At 40.4% G+C, this 17,177-nt stretch overlaps 1 protein-coding gene and 1 long non-coding RNA gene across 2 annotated transcripts; both read left to right on the top strand.

Annotated features, from left to right (window-relative positions):
• The first annotated feature begins 880 nt into the window (after positions 1-880).
• UTP23 (UTP23 small subunit processome component) lies at positions 881-6,263 on the top strand. Its single transcript, XM_045980865.1, has 3 exons — positions 881-1,122; positions 4,512-4,686; positions 5,628-6,263. Exons 1-3 carry the CDS (start codon positions 935-937, stop codon positions 6,009-6,011), a joined length of 747 nt encoding a protein of 248 aa, XP_045836821.1. The 5' UTR covers positions 881-934; the 3' UTR covers positions 6,012-6,263.
• A 17-nt stretch (positions 6,264-6,280) lies between these two features.
• LOC123926744 lies at positions 6,281-6,746 on the top strand. Its single transcript, XR_006815306.1, has 2 exons — positions 6,281-6,485; positions 6,524-6,746. It is a non-coding gene; the product is annotated as an uncharacterized LOC123926744 (long non-coding RNA).
• Positions 6,747-17,177: the final 10,431 nt, after the last annotated feature.

Raw genomic sequence — 17,177 nt, 5'->3', positions numbered from 1 at the left:
AGAGTCTGGTCCTAACAACAAGTTTGACAGTGCAGAACTGAACCCAGCTTTTTCGAATTGTTGCTCAAAGTGAAAATAGCCCTGGGTGGCTCAGTGGGTTAAGCCGCTGCCTTCGGCTCAGGTCATGATCTCAGGGTCCTGGGATGGAGTCCCGCATCGGGCTCTCTGCTCAGCGGGGAGCCTGCTTCCTCCTCTCTCTCTGCCTGCCTCTCTGTCTACTTGTGATCTCTGTCAAACAAATAAATAAAATCTAAAAAAAAAAAAAAGAAAATGGCTTGGGTTAGTGGCAGAACTAGGACTCAAGTTTAGGGATTTTGACACATAGAAAACGAAGCTCTTGTGCGTTTTCCCCCCAAACACCCTGTGTAAGTGATTTAGAACGGTCTTAAGGGACGGAGGAGATGCAAAATGTTGCCATCTTCTGCCCTAAGTTTGGCACTCAGTAACAGCAGTTCTTGCGGAGGGTGGGTAGCAAGAACATTTGAACTACAGGCAGCCCTTAACTTCAGTACCGGTTCCAGTGATAGCTGTAACACTAAAGATCCACGTGCCCTTTGCAAAGGTGCTTAATTTCTTTGAGGGAAGGCAACTAGGACAGACCTGTCCAGAGTTGTCCAATTACTCTGATCCCTTTCCTTTCCCCACTTGGGAATTGTAAACATTAAAGGCAATAGTATATGGTAAATTACTTAGAATAATGTCTGTAGCGTATCAAGGTTCAGTATTCTCGTTTTCATTATACTGCCAAGCACAAGCACTGCCCCCAGGGCGCGCACCTTAAAGCGCGCACTCGTCTGGGCGTGATGTCACCAGGGCGGTGCGGCTGATCGGGGCGTTTGCTTCCGGGGGCAAAGGCACTTTACTTCCGGCAGGAGCGGGCGGTGAGGTAGGCGGCCGCTACTATACCCCCTGTCTCGGTCCGTGTAAGTCAGGCATGAAGATCACGAGGCAGAAACATGCCAAGAAGCATGTCGGCTTCTTCCGCAATAATTTCGGAGTTCGCGAGCCGTACCAGATCCTGCTGGACGGGACCTTCTGTCAGGCGGCGCTGCGCGGCCGTATCCAGCTGCGGGAGCAGTTGCCCCGCTACCTCATGGGGGAGACACAGCTGTGCACCACCAGGTGGGCCAGGCGGGTCCGGGGATCCTGCGGGCGTGGTGGAGGCGAGGCCGCGGCGTGCAGAACGCCCCACCCGGGAGGAATTGACAGTGGAGTGGGGGCACTGAGGAGATCAGGCGGGCGTCTGCAGCGTAGGTAGAAAGTACAGTGCCCTGTTGGCCTGGCAGATGAGCCCACGCTTTCTAGTGCGACCTGGCTTCGAATCTAGGTCCCAGTCCTACCCGCTTTGTGATCTCCTGCGAGTTCATCTGCGAACCTCGGATTTCTCATCTGTAAAGGAGAGACCTTAACTCAGAAAGTTGCTAGAAGGATCAAACGAGGTATCGTGTATGTAGAGCCCTCGGTGGTATCCAAAACCTGCCCCTTTTAAATGGCTGCTCTTATTTGCCTCGCTTTTTCTAGTGTGAACGAGAATTTTTCAAGCTTCACAACTGCTGGGTGAGCGAACATCTTCGATTCCCAGAAAGAGCATTCAGAACTCTAGGTTAAGACCTCTGCCCATGGTCATTTGTTTATTCGGCTGTCTTTATGAAGCACCAGCTGTATGCCGGGCAGTGCTCTAGCCACTGAGGATAACTTGGTGACCAGGACTAACGTCCAGCCCTCATGGCCAGTAAAGTGCATCAGTCAACCTCCATGGGCGTGTTTTGACTCCAGTGTGCTGTGACTCCCTCAGTGTGGGAACACTTAAGATGGGACCTCCTGGACATGGGAGGGAGGACGGGATCATGGAAGGTTTCATAAAGGAGATAACATTTGAGCTTTTCTTAAACAAACTTTTGAGTTTTCTTAAAGACTAAAGGGAGCGAGGCAAGTAGAGTCTGACAGGGGCTGGCTGGAGCTTAAGAAATTTTTGACTCAGTGTTTATAATTTTTATTTCTCCTTTCCTTCCTCCCTCCCTCTCTCTCTTTCTCTTTTCTTTTCATCTTTCGGTTCTGAGGGGAAGGACTGTTTTGAGTGACAGAAAAGATAGAAGTGACTTGTGGAGGCCTCTTGAATAAAGAAATGGAATTGTCAAATGCCCGGAAAGGAGGTTAGAGCACAGAATGTAATTGGAAGTGAAACTGGGAAGAAGGTAAAAACTTAACAAAATGAACTACTAAGAAACTTAGGGGTTCCCGTTCCCATAGTAGCTTATTTACTTTAAAAAGAAAAAGAAAACTTAAATGACCCATAATAGCACACCAGCGAATTACCACTGTCAGCGTGCTGTATCATCCATCCAGTCCTTTATATATACACATGCACACACAAACACAGGAATGGGCTCTCTCTGGGCACACAGTATCATTGCCCTGCTTTTCTCATGATAGTACTCTCCGTGAAGAGCTTTCCATATTCAAGTGGCACCTCAAAATCCTTGTAGATACTCCACGGTTTTTTATCCTCTTAGCCTTTACGGCTGCCAGGCAAGTGGTTAGTTGGCTTGTGTCCTGAGTTCATCACTTACAGCCACATAAAACCTGTTCGTTTACCTCTGTGTGCCATAGAAATACTAACATTTTTTTAAAAGATTTTATTTATTTATTTGACAGAGAGAGACAGAGGGAGAGAGGGAACACAAGCAGGGGGAGTAGGAGAGGGAGAAGCAGGCTTCTCGCAGAGTAGGGAGCGGATGCAGGGATTGATCCCAGGACTCTGGGATCATGACCTGAGCCGAAGGCAGATGCTTAACGACTGAGCCACTCCGGTGCCCCAAAATATTAACATTTTTAATATAGTGCTATAACAAAAAAAGTTTGGGAAGTACGGCATGAAATTATATTTATAGCATTTTTTCCCTAAAGAAGTTATTTTAACTTCCAGAATATCTTATACATACACAAAAGTAGAGTAGTATAATGAAATACCTATCACTCAGCTTTTGGAATTGTTGACATGTCCAGTCTTGTTTCATTTATCCACTCCCCCCACCCCCAGCACACATCTTACTCATGGTTTATTTTAAAGCAGATTATTCTGTATTCTGTCAATTCTTGATGTGCATCGTGAAGAGTTAAATGCTATCAGACGCAACAACTGTCTTTTAGAAAAAGCTAACAGCGGAGGTGTGAGGGCTAAGTTGGAGAAGCAAGAGCGTGAAGGCAGGCAAACTCATTTTGTGGTTGTCCAGTCAAGAAGTAATGGGAGCCTGAACTTCAGAGAGGAAACCAAAGAGGAACCCAAGAGTTCTACAAAGAGAAATTATGAGATAGATACCAACAGCTGAGATAGTTCTAACAGCTGGTGGGGTAGGGGTAGGGGTGAAGAAGAAAAGGTCGTTAGGATTTCTGACTTATGCCCAGCTTCTGGGAAATTCATATATTCAAAGAGATTGCATGCCCTGGAGAAGTTTGGAGGCAGGGAAATACTTCGATTTTAGACATGAATTTGAAGAGCTGATGTACATCCATGAGAAATATTCAATAAATACTTGTAGTTTGGGCCTGAAGTTCCTAAAAAGAGTTAAGAACTGATGACTAAGAAAGCAAAATCTCTCTTCTTGAACAAAAACTAAAGGAATGATAAAAGGAATGAGGCAAGGTAGAGTCTGACAAGGGCTGGCTAGAGCCTAAGAAATTTATGACTCAGTATTTATAATTTTTTCTTTATTTCTCCTTTTCTTCCTCCCTCCGCGCCTCTTCCTTTCCTTTCCTTTTCTTTCTTTTCTTTCATGGAAGAAGTGCTTGGGGAGCTTATTAGAATGCTAATATTTGACTCCTCAAGAGGTACAGATTTGGGAATGAGTAAGGAGTAGAAATTATGCAGTTATCACTATGTCATTTTGAAATGGGTAGTTTTTAGCTGACACTTTGCAAAGCATTGACTTATATTAGTACGAAAATGCAGAGTGAAAAAGGAAGTTGTGATTGTTATTAAGCTAGTGACTTGAACATTTTTACTTTTTTGTGTGAAAGTGGTTTAAAGGTGTACCAATTTGTACTTGAAGTAGAAGCATATACCACAAAGGTTGGGGCAAGGCATCTGTTGTCAACTGCTTGGAGTCACATTTTGGCTCTACTGCTTATTAGCTGTGTTTGAGCATGTTACTTGAAATCTCTCAGAGTGAGTTGCTATAAAATATGGATAATTTTCAAGTAAGGGGCCTAACTAGAGCTCTTTTGAGATTGAAGCAAGAAGTTATGTAAAGACATTCAACATGCTCTCTGACACATAATAAATGCTCAGTAAATTTTAACTGTTATTCCTTCTACTCAACAGTTGTATTTTCCAGGTTTTTTAAAGAGTGAAGTAGATATCATATGACTGGGGCCAACAGATGACAAATTCAGATTGTAATGGTATAGTTTTAATTTGTTCAAAATTGGGTATTTTTTTTAATACTTGCTTATTGTGAACAACTGATGGTATCTGTTATAATTGTGAACTGCTAATAACATTTTTTCCCCAGGTGTGTGTTAAAAGAATTAGAAACATTGGGGAAAGACTTATATGGGGCAAAACTGATTGCACAAAAATGCCAAGTCCGAAATTGTCCCCATTTCAAGAACGCTGTGAGTGGGTCAGAATGTCTACTGTCCATGGTTGAAGAGGGAAATCCTCATCACTATTTTGTGGCAACACAGGTAATACTGCTTTTAAAACCAGAGTCAATTTTAATCTTGTAATCGTTTCTATGTATATTTCTTTTTTTTTTTTTAACCTTGCTATCTATATTTCATTTGGAGCTACATATAATCAGAAAAACTTAGGTGGAAGTGCATTGTCAAAATGTTTTGACTTTCTAAAATGCAGGCTTTTAAGTTAATTTGCAGTCAATAAAAGCAGTTGTCATTGGAGAATTTGAGGAAAGAACCTTAAGCTTTTGATTTTTCTTAAGTTTTTTAAAAAATAAAATTATTGACCAAGAGATGTGATTGTATGTTTCAGGGTTCTTAAAGGGAAAATACGTAGAGCAAAAATTTTATATTCTGGATTCAACAATGTTTTCTTGTGTTCCTGTATTTCATATTTTTTCTCAAAAAGTCATGTTTCATATTATTTGAAATTGTGCTACCAATAAGGAACTGTTTTAGACTTTTAAAGACCCGGGGTGGAGGAGTGGGGTGGTAGGAGAGACTCTCAGCGTTGATATTATCCAATAAGTGCACGTACATACAGATTTGCTTAAATACGCTTCTAGAATTATAAAATCACACAGTTAGATGCAGAGCTAATTCTAGAATCCGAGTCAGCCAATTCTTACTTTGTTGCTATTCCTGCAACCTGTGTTAAAATTCCTAACCCTTTTTGAAAATATGGAACATTACCTAACATAATTACCTTTGCCTTCGTTTGTAATTTGTGGTCCTAGAATATTGGTAAGTCTAGTTCACCTTTGTTGGCACTTATAATTGTGCTCAGATTTCATGTTTGTCTTCCTTTTTTTTTTTTAAAGTCATAAAGTGTATAGTGAGACATACTGATTTGAAAAGTAAAACTTGGCAATCTCTTTTATTTTTACTACTTAAGGCATCTATTTGACTGGTGTATTTGAACTGAGCAATTCTATTTTTCCTTTTAATAGGATCAGAATTTGTCTATGAAAGTAAAGAAAAAGCCTGGAGTTCCTCTCATGTTTATTATTCAGAACACTATAGTCTTGGACAAACCTTCTCCCAAAACAGTTGCCTTTGTTAAAGCAGTAGAGTCAGGTCAGCTTGTCTCAGTGCACGAGAAACAAAGTATCAAGCAACTCAAAGAAGAACAAGGTTTAGTGAAAAACCAGGAACAGAGAAGAAGAAAAAAACGCAAGAAAATAAGTGGCCCCAATCCTCTTAGCTGTTTGAAGAAAAAGAAGAAAACACAGGACCCGGAATCATCTGCCTCTGAAAAGAAAAGAAAAAGAAAAAGAATCCGGAACAGATCTACCTCAAAAGTACTTTCTGAAAAGCAGAACGATAATGAATGAATTCTTTGAGTACTTTTAAAGACATTAAAATGTGAAAAACAAATTTCTTTTTAAAACTGTCGTAGTACTTACAGTAGAAGACTGTTATTTTTATAAATATGACCCATAAGCCTTTGCCTAAAATTTGTTAAAGAAAGAAAGAAAAGGAAAGGAAAAAGAAAAAGAAAAAAGAAAAACCAGAGTGGATGGATTTAGGCATTTTTTTTTTTTAAGATTTTATTTATTCATTTGACAGAGATCACAAGTAGGCAGAGCAGCAGATGGGGGTGGGGGGGGGAAGCAGGCTCCCCACTGAGCAGAGAGCCTGATGCGGGGCTCGATCTCAGGACCCTGAGATCATGACCTGAGCCCAAGGCAGAGGCTTAACCCACTGAGCCACCCACATGCCCCTGGAGATAATTTTTTGATGTGTAAAACTGTTGTCTCTTTCTGTCTCACCACTGCCCTTACCCCCCAACATTATATGCAAATAGTGTACAAAAATCAGTCATACAAAATCTTTGTGACAGGAGGTTGTCTCCTTTCACATTTGTAGAGGAAAATTCCTTATTCATGTAGCAGTTGTAGAATTTATAGTTCCAAATAATATGAATATACTGCTACCTTTTGGTTCATCAATTATTTGACTTTGTACTAGAAAGTGGAAATTTTGCTTACTTGTATGACTCCTCCATTTTTCTGATATTGTTAATAGTTCAGTCTTTATATATCCCAAATAAAGTATTTTCATTATTATGACTGTAAACTTTGTTCCCCATTGACCCAAGTAGCCATGACATGATTGAATTGATTTCTTATACTACTTTGTTGTTATTCCAGAAGTTAATACTGTCCTCATTTTCTTTAAGCATCTGACTTAACTCTGTAAAGGAACTTAGAATTTTCTATACGATGATCTGTGATAATTCCTCAACCCTGGAGATGCTTCTAAAGTCCTCTGTCCTCTAATGTGGAACAGTTTTCTGCCGGGTATGTTGCTCAGGTGTCATCCATGCACTTCTTGCCCTTACCCAGAAATTTGCTTTTGTCATTTCTGTTTCCTAGATTCATTGTTTTATCTTTTTCGGTCTTCTCTTTTGCTGTAGTGAAGCATGGATTTTGTAGGAAGTAACATTTTTTGAGGCTCAACCAGTGTAGTTTACCCTCATATGTGTTGCACTAATAATTTAGCAAGATAATTCCTTTTTAAAAAAATTTTAAGTAATCTCTACACACAGCTCGGGACTCGAACTCACAACCCTGAGATCAAGAGTTGCACACTCTACCGACTGAGGCAGCCAAGCTCCCCTAGCAAGGTAATTCTTGATTGAAGATCATGTCACTCAGTTCCCATAGAGAGTCTCTTTAATTTTTTTAGTTCCATTTGTCCACTAAGGAGGACGATTTTCTTTAAAAGCAAATGTTAAATTCAATAGCAAAAATTCCAAAATAACAGTCTCTTTAAGATTGGCTATGAATGTTACTTAAAAGGTGTTTGACGGGTTACCAGAATTTAACAGATTATGTAGTAAATGTGTTTTAAAATTTTTAATATAATGTCTAAAGAGCTGATTCTATTAGGAATTGAATAATCAAATTTGTTTCTTTCAGCCATCTCCCCAATTGTTTGAGTTATTCTTCAATCCAAAATTACAATGTTTCTCTGCTGTAATATTGAAGTATAAAATTGGAAAGCTGGAATCTGATCGTTAGCTCCTGACTTAGTGCTACCTGTGACACCTTTGAGTAGTGGTTTAGAATCTATATCATTAGGGTTTCACGATCAGGTATGAAGTACATCATGAACAAATTCTTGTAATGGGTAAAATAATCTTTCTTAAATTTGAGACCATTTACATTTTTACAGAAACATTTTCAGTTGAATTAATTCAAGAGAAGCTTTTTTGGGTGGAAGCTGAAGTTACCTCCTTAAAGACACTAGGAATCACACAGGTTGTATTACCTAGCAAGCCAGGTTACTGCTTTGATATTTCATGATTCTGTTCTTAACAGGAACATTTCTTTTTTAAAGTACTATGTACTTTTTTTTTTTTTTTAAGATTTTTTGTATTTGACAGAGCACAAGTAGGCAGAGCAACAGGCAGAGAGAGGGGGAAGCAGGCTCCTTGCTGAACAGAGAGCCCTATGTGGGGCTGGATCCCAGGACCCTGAGATCATGACCTGAGCCAGGGGTATAAGTTTAACCAACTGAGCCACCCAGGTGCCCGTTAACAGGAACATTTTTTTTTTTTTAAGATTTTATTTTATTTATTTGACAGATCACAAGTAGGGAGAGAGGCAGGCAGAGAGAGAGAGAGGAGGAAGCAGGCTCCCTGCCAAGCAGAGAGCCCGATGGGGGCTCGATCCCAGGACCCTGGGATCATGACCTGAGCGAAAGGCAGAGGCTTTAACCCACTGAGCCACCCAGGCGCCCCAACAAGAACATTTTTTAAAAAGAAGGCAAAGATACTGGGAAAAAGTGAATATAGCTCTATAGTTTCTATGAGGGAAAACAAATTGTCAAGAATGATGAGAGTTAGGGGGTACCCGGATGGATCAGTTGGTCAAGCGTCTGCCTTCAGCTCAGGTCATGATCTCAGGGTCCCTGAATGAAGGCCTGCAACAGGGCTCCCTGCTCTGTGTGAAGTCCACTTCTCCCCATCCCTGTGCACCGCGGCCCACCACCGCCCTGCACTTGCGTGCTCTCTCATAAATAGTAAAATCTTCAAGAAAAAGAATGGTGAGAGGATTATCAAATCAAATGTAGACGAAGTGATAAAGCAGGTGAAATGTACACTGATGATATTTTCAATATGCTAAAATGAATAAATTTTAGGTATTTCTCTTTAACAAGGCTTACTGTGATTGATAACAAGTACATATATGTTTGGTTTTTGTTCATGGTTCTTGGCTCACAGCTCCCAAAACTGTTGGAATTTCCCAAGTGATGAGAGCTTAAAGATGTCTCTTATGTTAGTAAGATGGTTTTGAAAAATATTGAAGGGTGATAGCTGGTTACCTTTGGAGCCAGTCGTGAATTAGAGGGTTGGAACTTTCTGTCCCCACCCTACCCAACCTCTGCGTTGGGGGTAAGAGGCAGGAAAATGGTCATTGATTTAATCAATCATGCCTATGTAGTGAAGCCTCTATAAAACCCTACAGGGCAGGGTTTGGAGAGCTTCCATGTTAATAAGTGGAGATTGGGGAGAGTGACCCACCTGGAGAGGGCTTGGAAGCTCCTGCCTTTTCCCCATACCTCGCCCTATGCATCTCTTCCATCTGGCTCTTCTGAGTTATATCCTTTGATAATGAACTTGTAATGTAAGTAAAATGTTTCTCTTGAGTTCGTGAGCCACTCTAGCAAATTAATTTAATGGAGAAGAGTGTTGTGGGAACTTCTGATTTATAGCAGAGGTCAGAAGCACAGGTAACAGCCCGTATGAGTCTGAAGTGTGTGGGGGACGTAGGGGGGTGGAGAGGTGGCAGTCTTGAAGGACTGAACCCTTAACCTGTGGGATCTAATACTGTCTGCAGGTAGATATGGTCAGACTTGAGTTGAATTTTTAAATACCCAGCAGGGCACTGCTTGTATGTGTACAACTAAACCCACAATACACATTGAAATTGGGTCCAGAAAACCAAAATATTTGTACTTACTCAGTGCTATCTGGTCACCTATTAATAGTATCTGAACTGGAGAGCTAAAAAAGTCAACTTATTTTTATAAAATAGTAATTTTTAAGTTAAAATATTAAAAATACAATGTATTACAATAATATTTAATATTTAAAAACTGGTTCATCATATATATTAATTTATATATTTATAAATTACTTTTAAAATGTTTTAACAGAATCTCATATCTTTGTGCAATTCTTTTGTGAATAGTGCCTTCCTAACACCACCCCAGAAATCCTTAGCGCTTCTTGCTTTATTTTTCTCCATACAACTTAGGAAAGGGGGCATGCACCAAAGGAGTGTGATCGTAATCCATTTGGCAGAAAGAAAATGTTGAGACCTCTGCTTTAGAGGGTAGCTACTAGCCTTGTTGGGGATAAAAGTGGAGTTACATGTGCTTTTGAACTCTGAAGTTTGCTAGACTAAAAAATAGTGTTTCTGAAAACCACTGTTTTTTACGAACACTTCAAAAAAGTATTTGTAGTTGAGTTTGGGCAGGATTCTGTATTCCCTACATTTTCGAAGCCCACAGCCATTTCTCATCCCCACAGGTATGTAAATTAAAACGAAGTCACTTCAGAGCAGCTGAGTTTCACAAGTAAGATTTCCTGTTTTCTATTTATGCATAGAGTTAAGAGACAGTATTTTATGTCTCTGCACCAGCTAAAGCAAGTTGTCTGTGATTTGACAGGTTTAATTAATAGATTTTCATGGGTAGATAGGATGACTAGTTCCTATTCTTTAAAATCGTTTAAAAATACGTCATTGTACTACAGCTTTTCTTAAGAGTTCTTAGTTTAGATGTAGATGAAAAAATATAATAACTTAGTCTAATTCTATCTGTCTATATGTTTTGAGATCCAGAACTAACTAGGAATAAAGGCAAAAGAAGTGTCTGGACTGAGCTTAGGAACTGATTTCTCCTATGATCCTAGATTGGCCTCTGAACATTTAATCATATATCCTTGTCAGTAAAGGAACTTTTGTGTCTACCTATAAATGTATGCTTATAAAATACCTAGGTTTACTACTATACATTATAAAATACACACAGAAAAAAAACCCAAAATGTAAAGGATGGTGAGGATATTTTAAAATCTTTGCCATTAGATGGCTTCATTAAGCTAATATTTCAAGACATAAGTTTTATCAGTAATATTAGATATGAATCCACTTGAAGTACTTTTTACAATTACATTTTTTTTGTGAAATCTGACTAGATCATTGGTTTTCCTTCATGATATTTGTGACAGTGTACTAGGCAAAAAAGAAAAAAAGTATAATGAGAGTACTACAAGTATGTACTAAGGGTGTACTAAGAGCATTTGTCAAATATGTGAAAATAAAATCACGTCTATCAGGAGGCTAGCTAAAGCCTCTCATTCAGCTTCCAGATCTCAATGAGTTCAGAGGCCCAGAGCTATTCAGTTTAAGGGGAGGCTGGGTTCTTTGGAGCAAAGACCTTGCAGCATTGCTATCGGTTTCCCTGTGGCCATTTTCTAGAGTGAATGTGTACTGGGGAATGGAAACACCCAGATTTGGGGGGGATTATTAGATGCCGTTTCTCATTGGTGCTAATTGCTAGAGACCCAAATGTTGAGGCTTCAACATTCGAAATAGGGATTTATAGGGGTCAGGTGATTGATTGAGCTATAGGCCAAGTCTGAATCACAGTGGGCTCATGGACCTGTGTTTTCTCCCCAGCTCCAGAACGTATAATTGGGAAAGACATAGTAGGCAACAGGTGTGTCCCCATGTTAGCTCCCTCATTTATGGACTAAGGGTCATTAGGGTACAAAGAGTCCAGGGGGACTGTTGGAATTTCTCCTCCCTACCAGGATAGTAAACTGAAAGAATAGACTAAAACGTCATTGGAGTGGTTACAGCGATTATTACCATCATCAAACACTTGATTGATGCAGAAGTGTTGATTCCTATTTCATGTCCATTTAACTCACCTATTTGCTCTGTGCAGGAGGCAGATGGAAATTAAAGCATGACGACATTATTTTAGTGCTGATCAGAGGGTGACTCATTTGAAGTAGCTCTTCCAGACGTAGCATCTTCACTGGAACGAATCCACCCAGCTCCTTGAACCAGAAAAGGAAAATGCTTTTCTCTCCCCTGCTCCCTTGGGTTTTAACCATTTCCTAGGACCACCAACAGCAGTGTGTTTTCCCTTGACAGAGTCCCCAGTTTACCTTCAGGATCTTGCTTCATGCTAAGTCAGCTCACCTGCTCGTGGCCATCACACAGTCTGCAGATTCTGATCAACTTGACATTGCATAAAACATCACCCTGACTCACGACATTGATAGCATTATGCAAATTAAATCTGATGAGTAGGAAGTAGCAAGTACTACAAATGTCTTTCTCAAACTTTATGAACTAGAGGGTGGGAGATAGACCCTATAAAGAGTCAAGGGTTGGCCGCCTCAGTGACATTTCTGAGTCCAGTGCTCTTTAGCATGTCAAAATAACCTCTGATGGCACATTGCTGCACCACAACCACGTATCACCCAAGAAGGGGTGGGGGGCAGGAAAGCTTGGTAGGCTATTCTGAGTATTAGAGGCAACACACGCCACCCAATTACTAAATAACCCGTAGGACCGAGTGTTTGAATGGGGACTACAGCAAAATAAGGCTCTGTAGCAAGTCCAGGCTGCAGTGCACGCTGTTTTTCAGTTTGGGCCACCAGATCCAAAGAACTCAAAGTATCTGTAGCAGCGTGAAGTCTCTGGCAAGTACAATAGAAAAATCACAGCACACACCTCTAAGGTTTTGGGAAAAAAATTCATATCCCCTCCTGCAGATAATTATTATCCTTTGACAAAGAGCTATAAGCTTGCTGCTGGGTCTTAGCCGTAGGACATCAAATGACCAGGCAACCTGAACTTCCTGTAATTACCTGGATGCTATCTGCCCATTACCATGAGATTGGGCATGTGCGTCACATGGAGATGGTGGTGCAAAAGAGATCTGGCGTAGGTAGGTACATGTGCAAGTAAGATGTGTGAGTGTGTTTTCTCATACTCCTGACACCAACCTGTGCTGCATTACCTTCTCTCCTCCAACTCATACTTAGGACCTCAAGGAGTTAATCCTGTAATCAGTTAACTAAGGAAGAAAAAAACTTAGCCTGGTTTATAGATGTGTTCGTACTATATGCTGCCCCAAAACAAAAGGGAATAGCTGTGCCATTAAAGTCCCATTCACTGATGGCCCAGAAAGACAGTGGCGGAGGGTAATGCCCCTATTAACAGAACTTTGAACAATACATCTTGCCCCACTTTGTTTGGATTCAGAAATGGTCTATTTACTCTTTAAGTAAGAGAATTCCAGATGGGACTGAGACTGAAATTGAGGGGTAATTCATATAGCTCAAAGATAGCTACAATGACCATGAGGACGATGCATCTTCTTATTTTGTGAACAGGGTGGAAATAACTTCAATTGTATGAAAGATCATTACATCATATTAGGCGACACAGGGAGTTGTTCCATTGTTACATGGAAATTAAAATTTGCACAGAAGGGTGTATATGGATGCTGAATAGCCAAAAGGGTTTATTGTGCCAGTTCCAAGCCCGCCTTTCTATACTCTACATGGTGATGATGGGGTCGGGACTCCGCAAACCACAGTTCTCTGGGGGCAGCTGCTTTCTCTTAGATTCTGCCAATGAGGGTGCCACAGGCAGGACCTGGAAGGAGGGTAGAGGAAGGAAGAACATGCTTCTTCCTCGGAGCTTAGTGTAGACTCCTTGAGGCTTTTTAAATTTAATTTAATTTAATTTTTTTGTGTGTGTGTGTTCCAAAATTCATTGTTTATGCACCACACCCAGTGCTGCATGCAATACATGCCCTCCTTAATACCCACCACCAGGCTCACCCAACTCCCCACTCCTCTCCCCTCCAAAACCCTCAGTTTGTTTCTCAGAGCCCACAGTCTCTCATGCTTTGTCTCCCCATCTGATTTCCCCCAATTCACTTCTCCTCTCCAACTCCCCATGTCCTCCGTGTTATTCCTTATGCTCCACAAGTAAGTGAAACCAGATGATAATTGACTCTCTCTGCTTGACTTATTTCACTCAGCATAATCTCCTCCAGTCCCATCCATGTTGATACAAAAGTTGGGTATTCATTCTTTCTGATGGAGGCATAATACTCCAATGGTATATATGGGCCATATCTTCTTTATTGATTTGTCTGCTGTAGGGCATCTTGGTTCTTTCCACAGTTTGGCAACTGTGGCTGTTTCTGCTATGAACATTGGGGTACAGATGGCCCTTCTTTTCACTACATCTGTATCTTTGGGGTAAATACCCAGTACTGCAATTGCTGGGTCTCAGGTAGCTCTATTTTTAATTTTTTTGAGGATTCTCCACACTGTTTTCCAAAGTGGCTGCACCAACTTGCATTCCCACCAACAGTGTAAGAGGGTTCCCCTTTCTCCACATCCTCTCCAACACTTGTTGTTTACTGTTTTGTTGATTTTGGCCATTCTAACTGGTGTAAGGTGGTATCTCAATGTGGTTTTGATTTGAATCTCCCTGTTGGCTAATGATGATGAATTTTTTTCCTTGGGTCTGTTAGCCGTTTGTATTTCTTCTTTGGAGAAGTGTCTGTTCATGTCTTCTGCCCATTTTTTGATGTGATTATCTGTTTTGTGTGTGTTGAGTTTGAGGAGTTCTTTATAGATCTTAGATATCAGCCCTTTGTAGTGTCATTTGTGAATATCTCCTCCCATTCCATGGGTTTCCTCTTTGTTTTGTTGACTCTTTCCTTGACTGTGCAGACACTTTCAATCTTGATGAAGTCCAAAAAGTTCATTTTGGGACTTGAGCCTTGAGGCTTTTGTGAATGTCGCTGTTTCACTGTAGCAGCAGCCATTTCTTTCTTACCAATGGCCCCTAAACCCAATTGGCACCCCCGACCGACACAGTTGTATTTCCTCCACCCCTCTTCCCCAACCGGAGAACAGAAGATACATGCTAGCTGGCTGGAGCCCGTTCTTCTGCAATCTCTCTGCGTGGTAGCAGACCCATGGGTCTCCTCCTGAGAGGAGCTGAGAGGCTTCAGCACCAGTGAATTAGAGCCTACTTCCTCAGAGGTTTCTGCTCCAGAGGGCTCCTTCTCCAAGTTTTTAAGTTTTAATAATTCTAACTTCTTCCCCCTTCTCCCCTTGCCCTAAGGGCAAAGCCTGCCTCCTATAAGTGCTACCTCCAGAATTCTTAGAGTTCTCTTTTTACCTGTGTAGTTACCTGGTTAACTACTTGAGTACTACTAATACCTGTTTATATTAAATTCTCTCGGTTCACATAACTGGTGTGCTTTCTCTCTCCTGACCAGACCCCAATCTAATACAAAGGTTCCCCAATTAGCCAGCCTGATTCATGTGCCCATTCAGGAACTAGGGGAAGAGGTCAGCTCTACTCAAATTACATGGATTGGGGTTGGACAAAGGATAGTCCACCAAAGAAAAACATGGGGTCCTATTACAAAGAAAGGTGGGAGGGATCAGGCCAAAAAAAAAAAAAAAAAAAAAAAAAAAACACATCTAAACATTCAGGTAGTCTTTGGAGTTTATAAAACACTGCCTCATGACCCTTCTCTGCCCTAAAAAAAACCTTCTTAATAAAATCATTACAAAGGTAAAGAGACAAATGGAAGTGAGATGCCAGTACGCACATACAAAGATGGTCAAATAGACAGAAAATAACAAATGTGTCAAAGATGTGGAGAAACTGGAATCCGTGGACATTGATGATGGGAACATAAAATGGTGAAGCTGCTTTGAAAAACATTCTAGCAATTCCTCAAATGGCTAAACATGGAACTACCATATTATCTAGTAATTCTACTCCTAGGTATTACCCAAGAGAAATGAAGACCTGTGTCTGTGCAGAAACTTTCACAGGAGAATTCATAGCACCATTATTCATAATACCAAAAAGTGGAGACAACCCAACAGTCCATTAACTGATAAATGGTTAAACAAAATGTGGTGTATCCGTACAATGGAATATTATTTTGTAGCCAAAACAAATGAGATAGTGATACATATTACAACATGGATGAAACTTGAAGACATGCTAAGTGAAAGAAACTAATCACAAAGGCTCATATGTGATTCCATTTATATGAAATTTTCAAAATAGACAAATCTGCAGAGATAGACATAGATTAGTGGATACCCAGGACAGGAAGAGATGGGGGCAATTGGGGAGTAAGAGGTGTCAGCTTTCTTTTCAGGGTAATGAAAAAATTCTAAAGTTGATGGTGCTTATGGATGTATGTACAACAATGTGAATATATTAAACCATTGAGTTTTTACACATTAAGTGGGTGAATTGTGCTATGTGAATTACATCTCAACAACAATGTTTTTATTTTATTTTTATTTTTTAAAGATTTTATTTATTTATTTGTCAGAGAGAGAGAGAGAGAGTGCACAAGCAGGCAGAGGCAGAGAGAGAAGCAGGCTCCCTGCCGAGCAAGGAGCCTGATGCGGGACCTGAACCGAAGGCAGTGGCCTAACCAACTGAGCCACCCAGGCATCCCACAACGCTGTTTTTTAAATGTATATACCATAGGTGTATGTTATACACTTATTCATGAGTTCATTATGTACCTAAGTGAATTGAACAAAATATAGTTTCATACCTTAGATGTTTTTTGTGGAAGCTAAAGAAGAAAAGAAAATGTATGAATGTTTCCATTCTCTTAAGGAATGAAATTATTGACAAACCATTTGGGTGCTAATGCTTCATTTCTGTTTCTCCTATGAATTAGTCTCAGGTGGATCTCTGCCAACCGGCTAATGCTCCCTGTCCACTCCCTGATGTGGTCAGAGAGGTGCCATCTGTTCCCTTCAGCTGCCAAGATTTTACAAATTATCTAAAGCTTTCTACAGGTAGCAAATGCTGAAAAGGTAAGCCTTCCAATCGCTCTTCACCTGGCACAACAATTCCACAATGATGTTTTGTTCAACTTGAGGTGAAAATGATAATCCCTAGGTAATGAAACATTTTGATCTCCAAAATTGAATTAGCACATGTAAATCTCTCACATGGTGAGCAATGTGAACACGCTGTTTAACTATATGATGTAATAACACTCATAGCTGCCATTGAGAGTTTCCACATTCAGAAAAAGCAGAGGCATGAAAAGAAACTGTGAAGGAACGGCACAGCAGTTTAGAGACCCATGTTTATTGGAGCACGTAGTGTCCACATGGGTGTTCCCCTTAGAATGATGGTGAGCCCAGAGTGTGAGTCAGATAGGTAGTAATTCTGACAGCTTCTAGGTTTCTCTGTCTCATCATCAATTCCTGACATAATACATTTAGACACTCAGAGCTGTCAGTGAGTTTTTCTTTGGTTAAACCTCAAAGCCTTTAAAAAAAAAATTCCACTCTTGTTTTCCTGGTGATGTGTGATGTCATTTCTGGCACCTACGTACTTAATAAATGTTGAATGAGTGAGTGGATGAATGAATGAGTGAAACTG

This window comes from Meles meles, chromosome 1 (genome assembly GCF_922984935.1).
Source record: "Meles meles chromosome 1, mMelMel3.1 paternal haplotype, whole genome shotgun sequence".
In the NCBI taxonomy this organism is placed as follows: Eukaryota; Metazoa; Chordata; class Mammalia; order Carnivora; family Mustelidae; genus Meles; species Meles meles.
The sequence above is the reverse complement of the archived record's forward strand: the minus strand, read 5'-3'. Positions and strand labels throughout refer to the sequence as shown.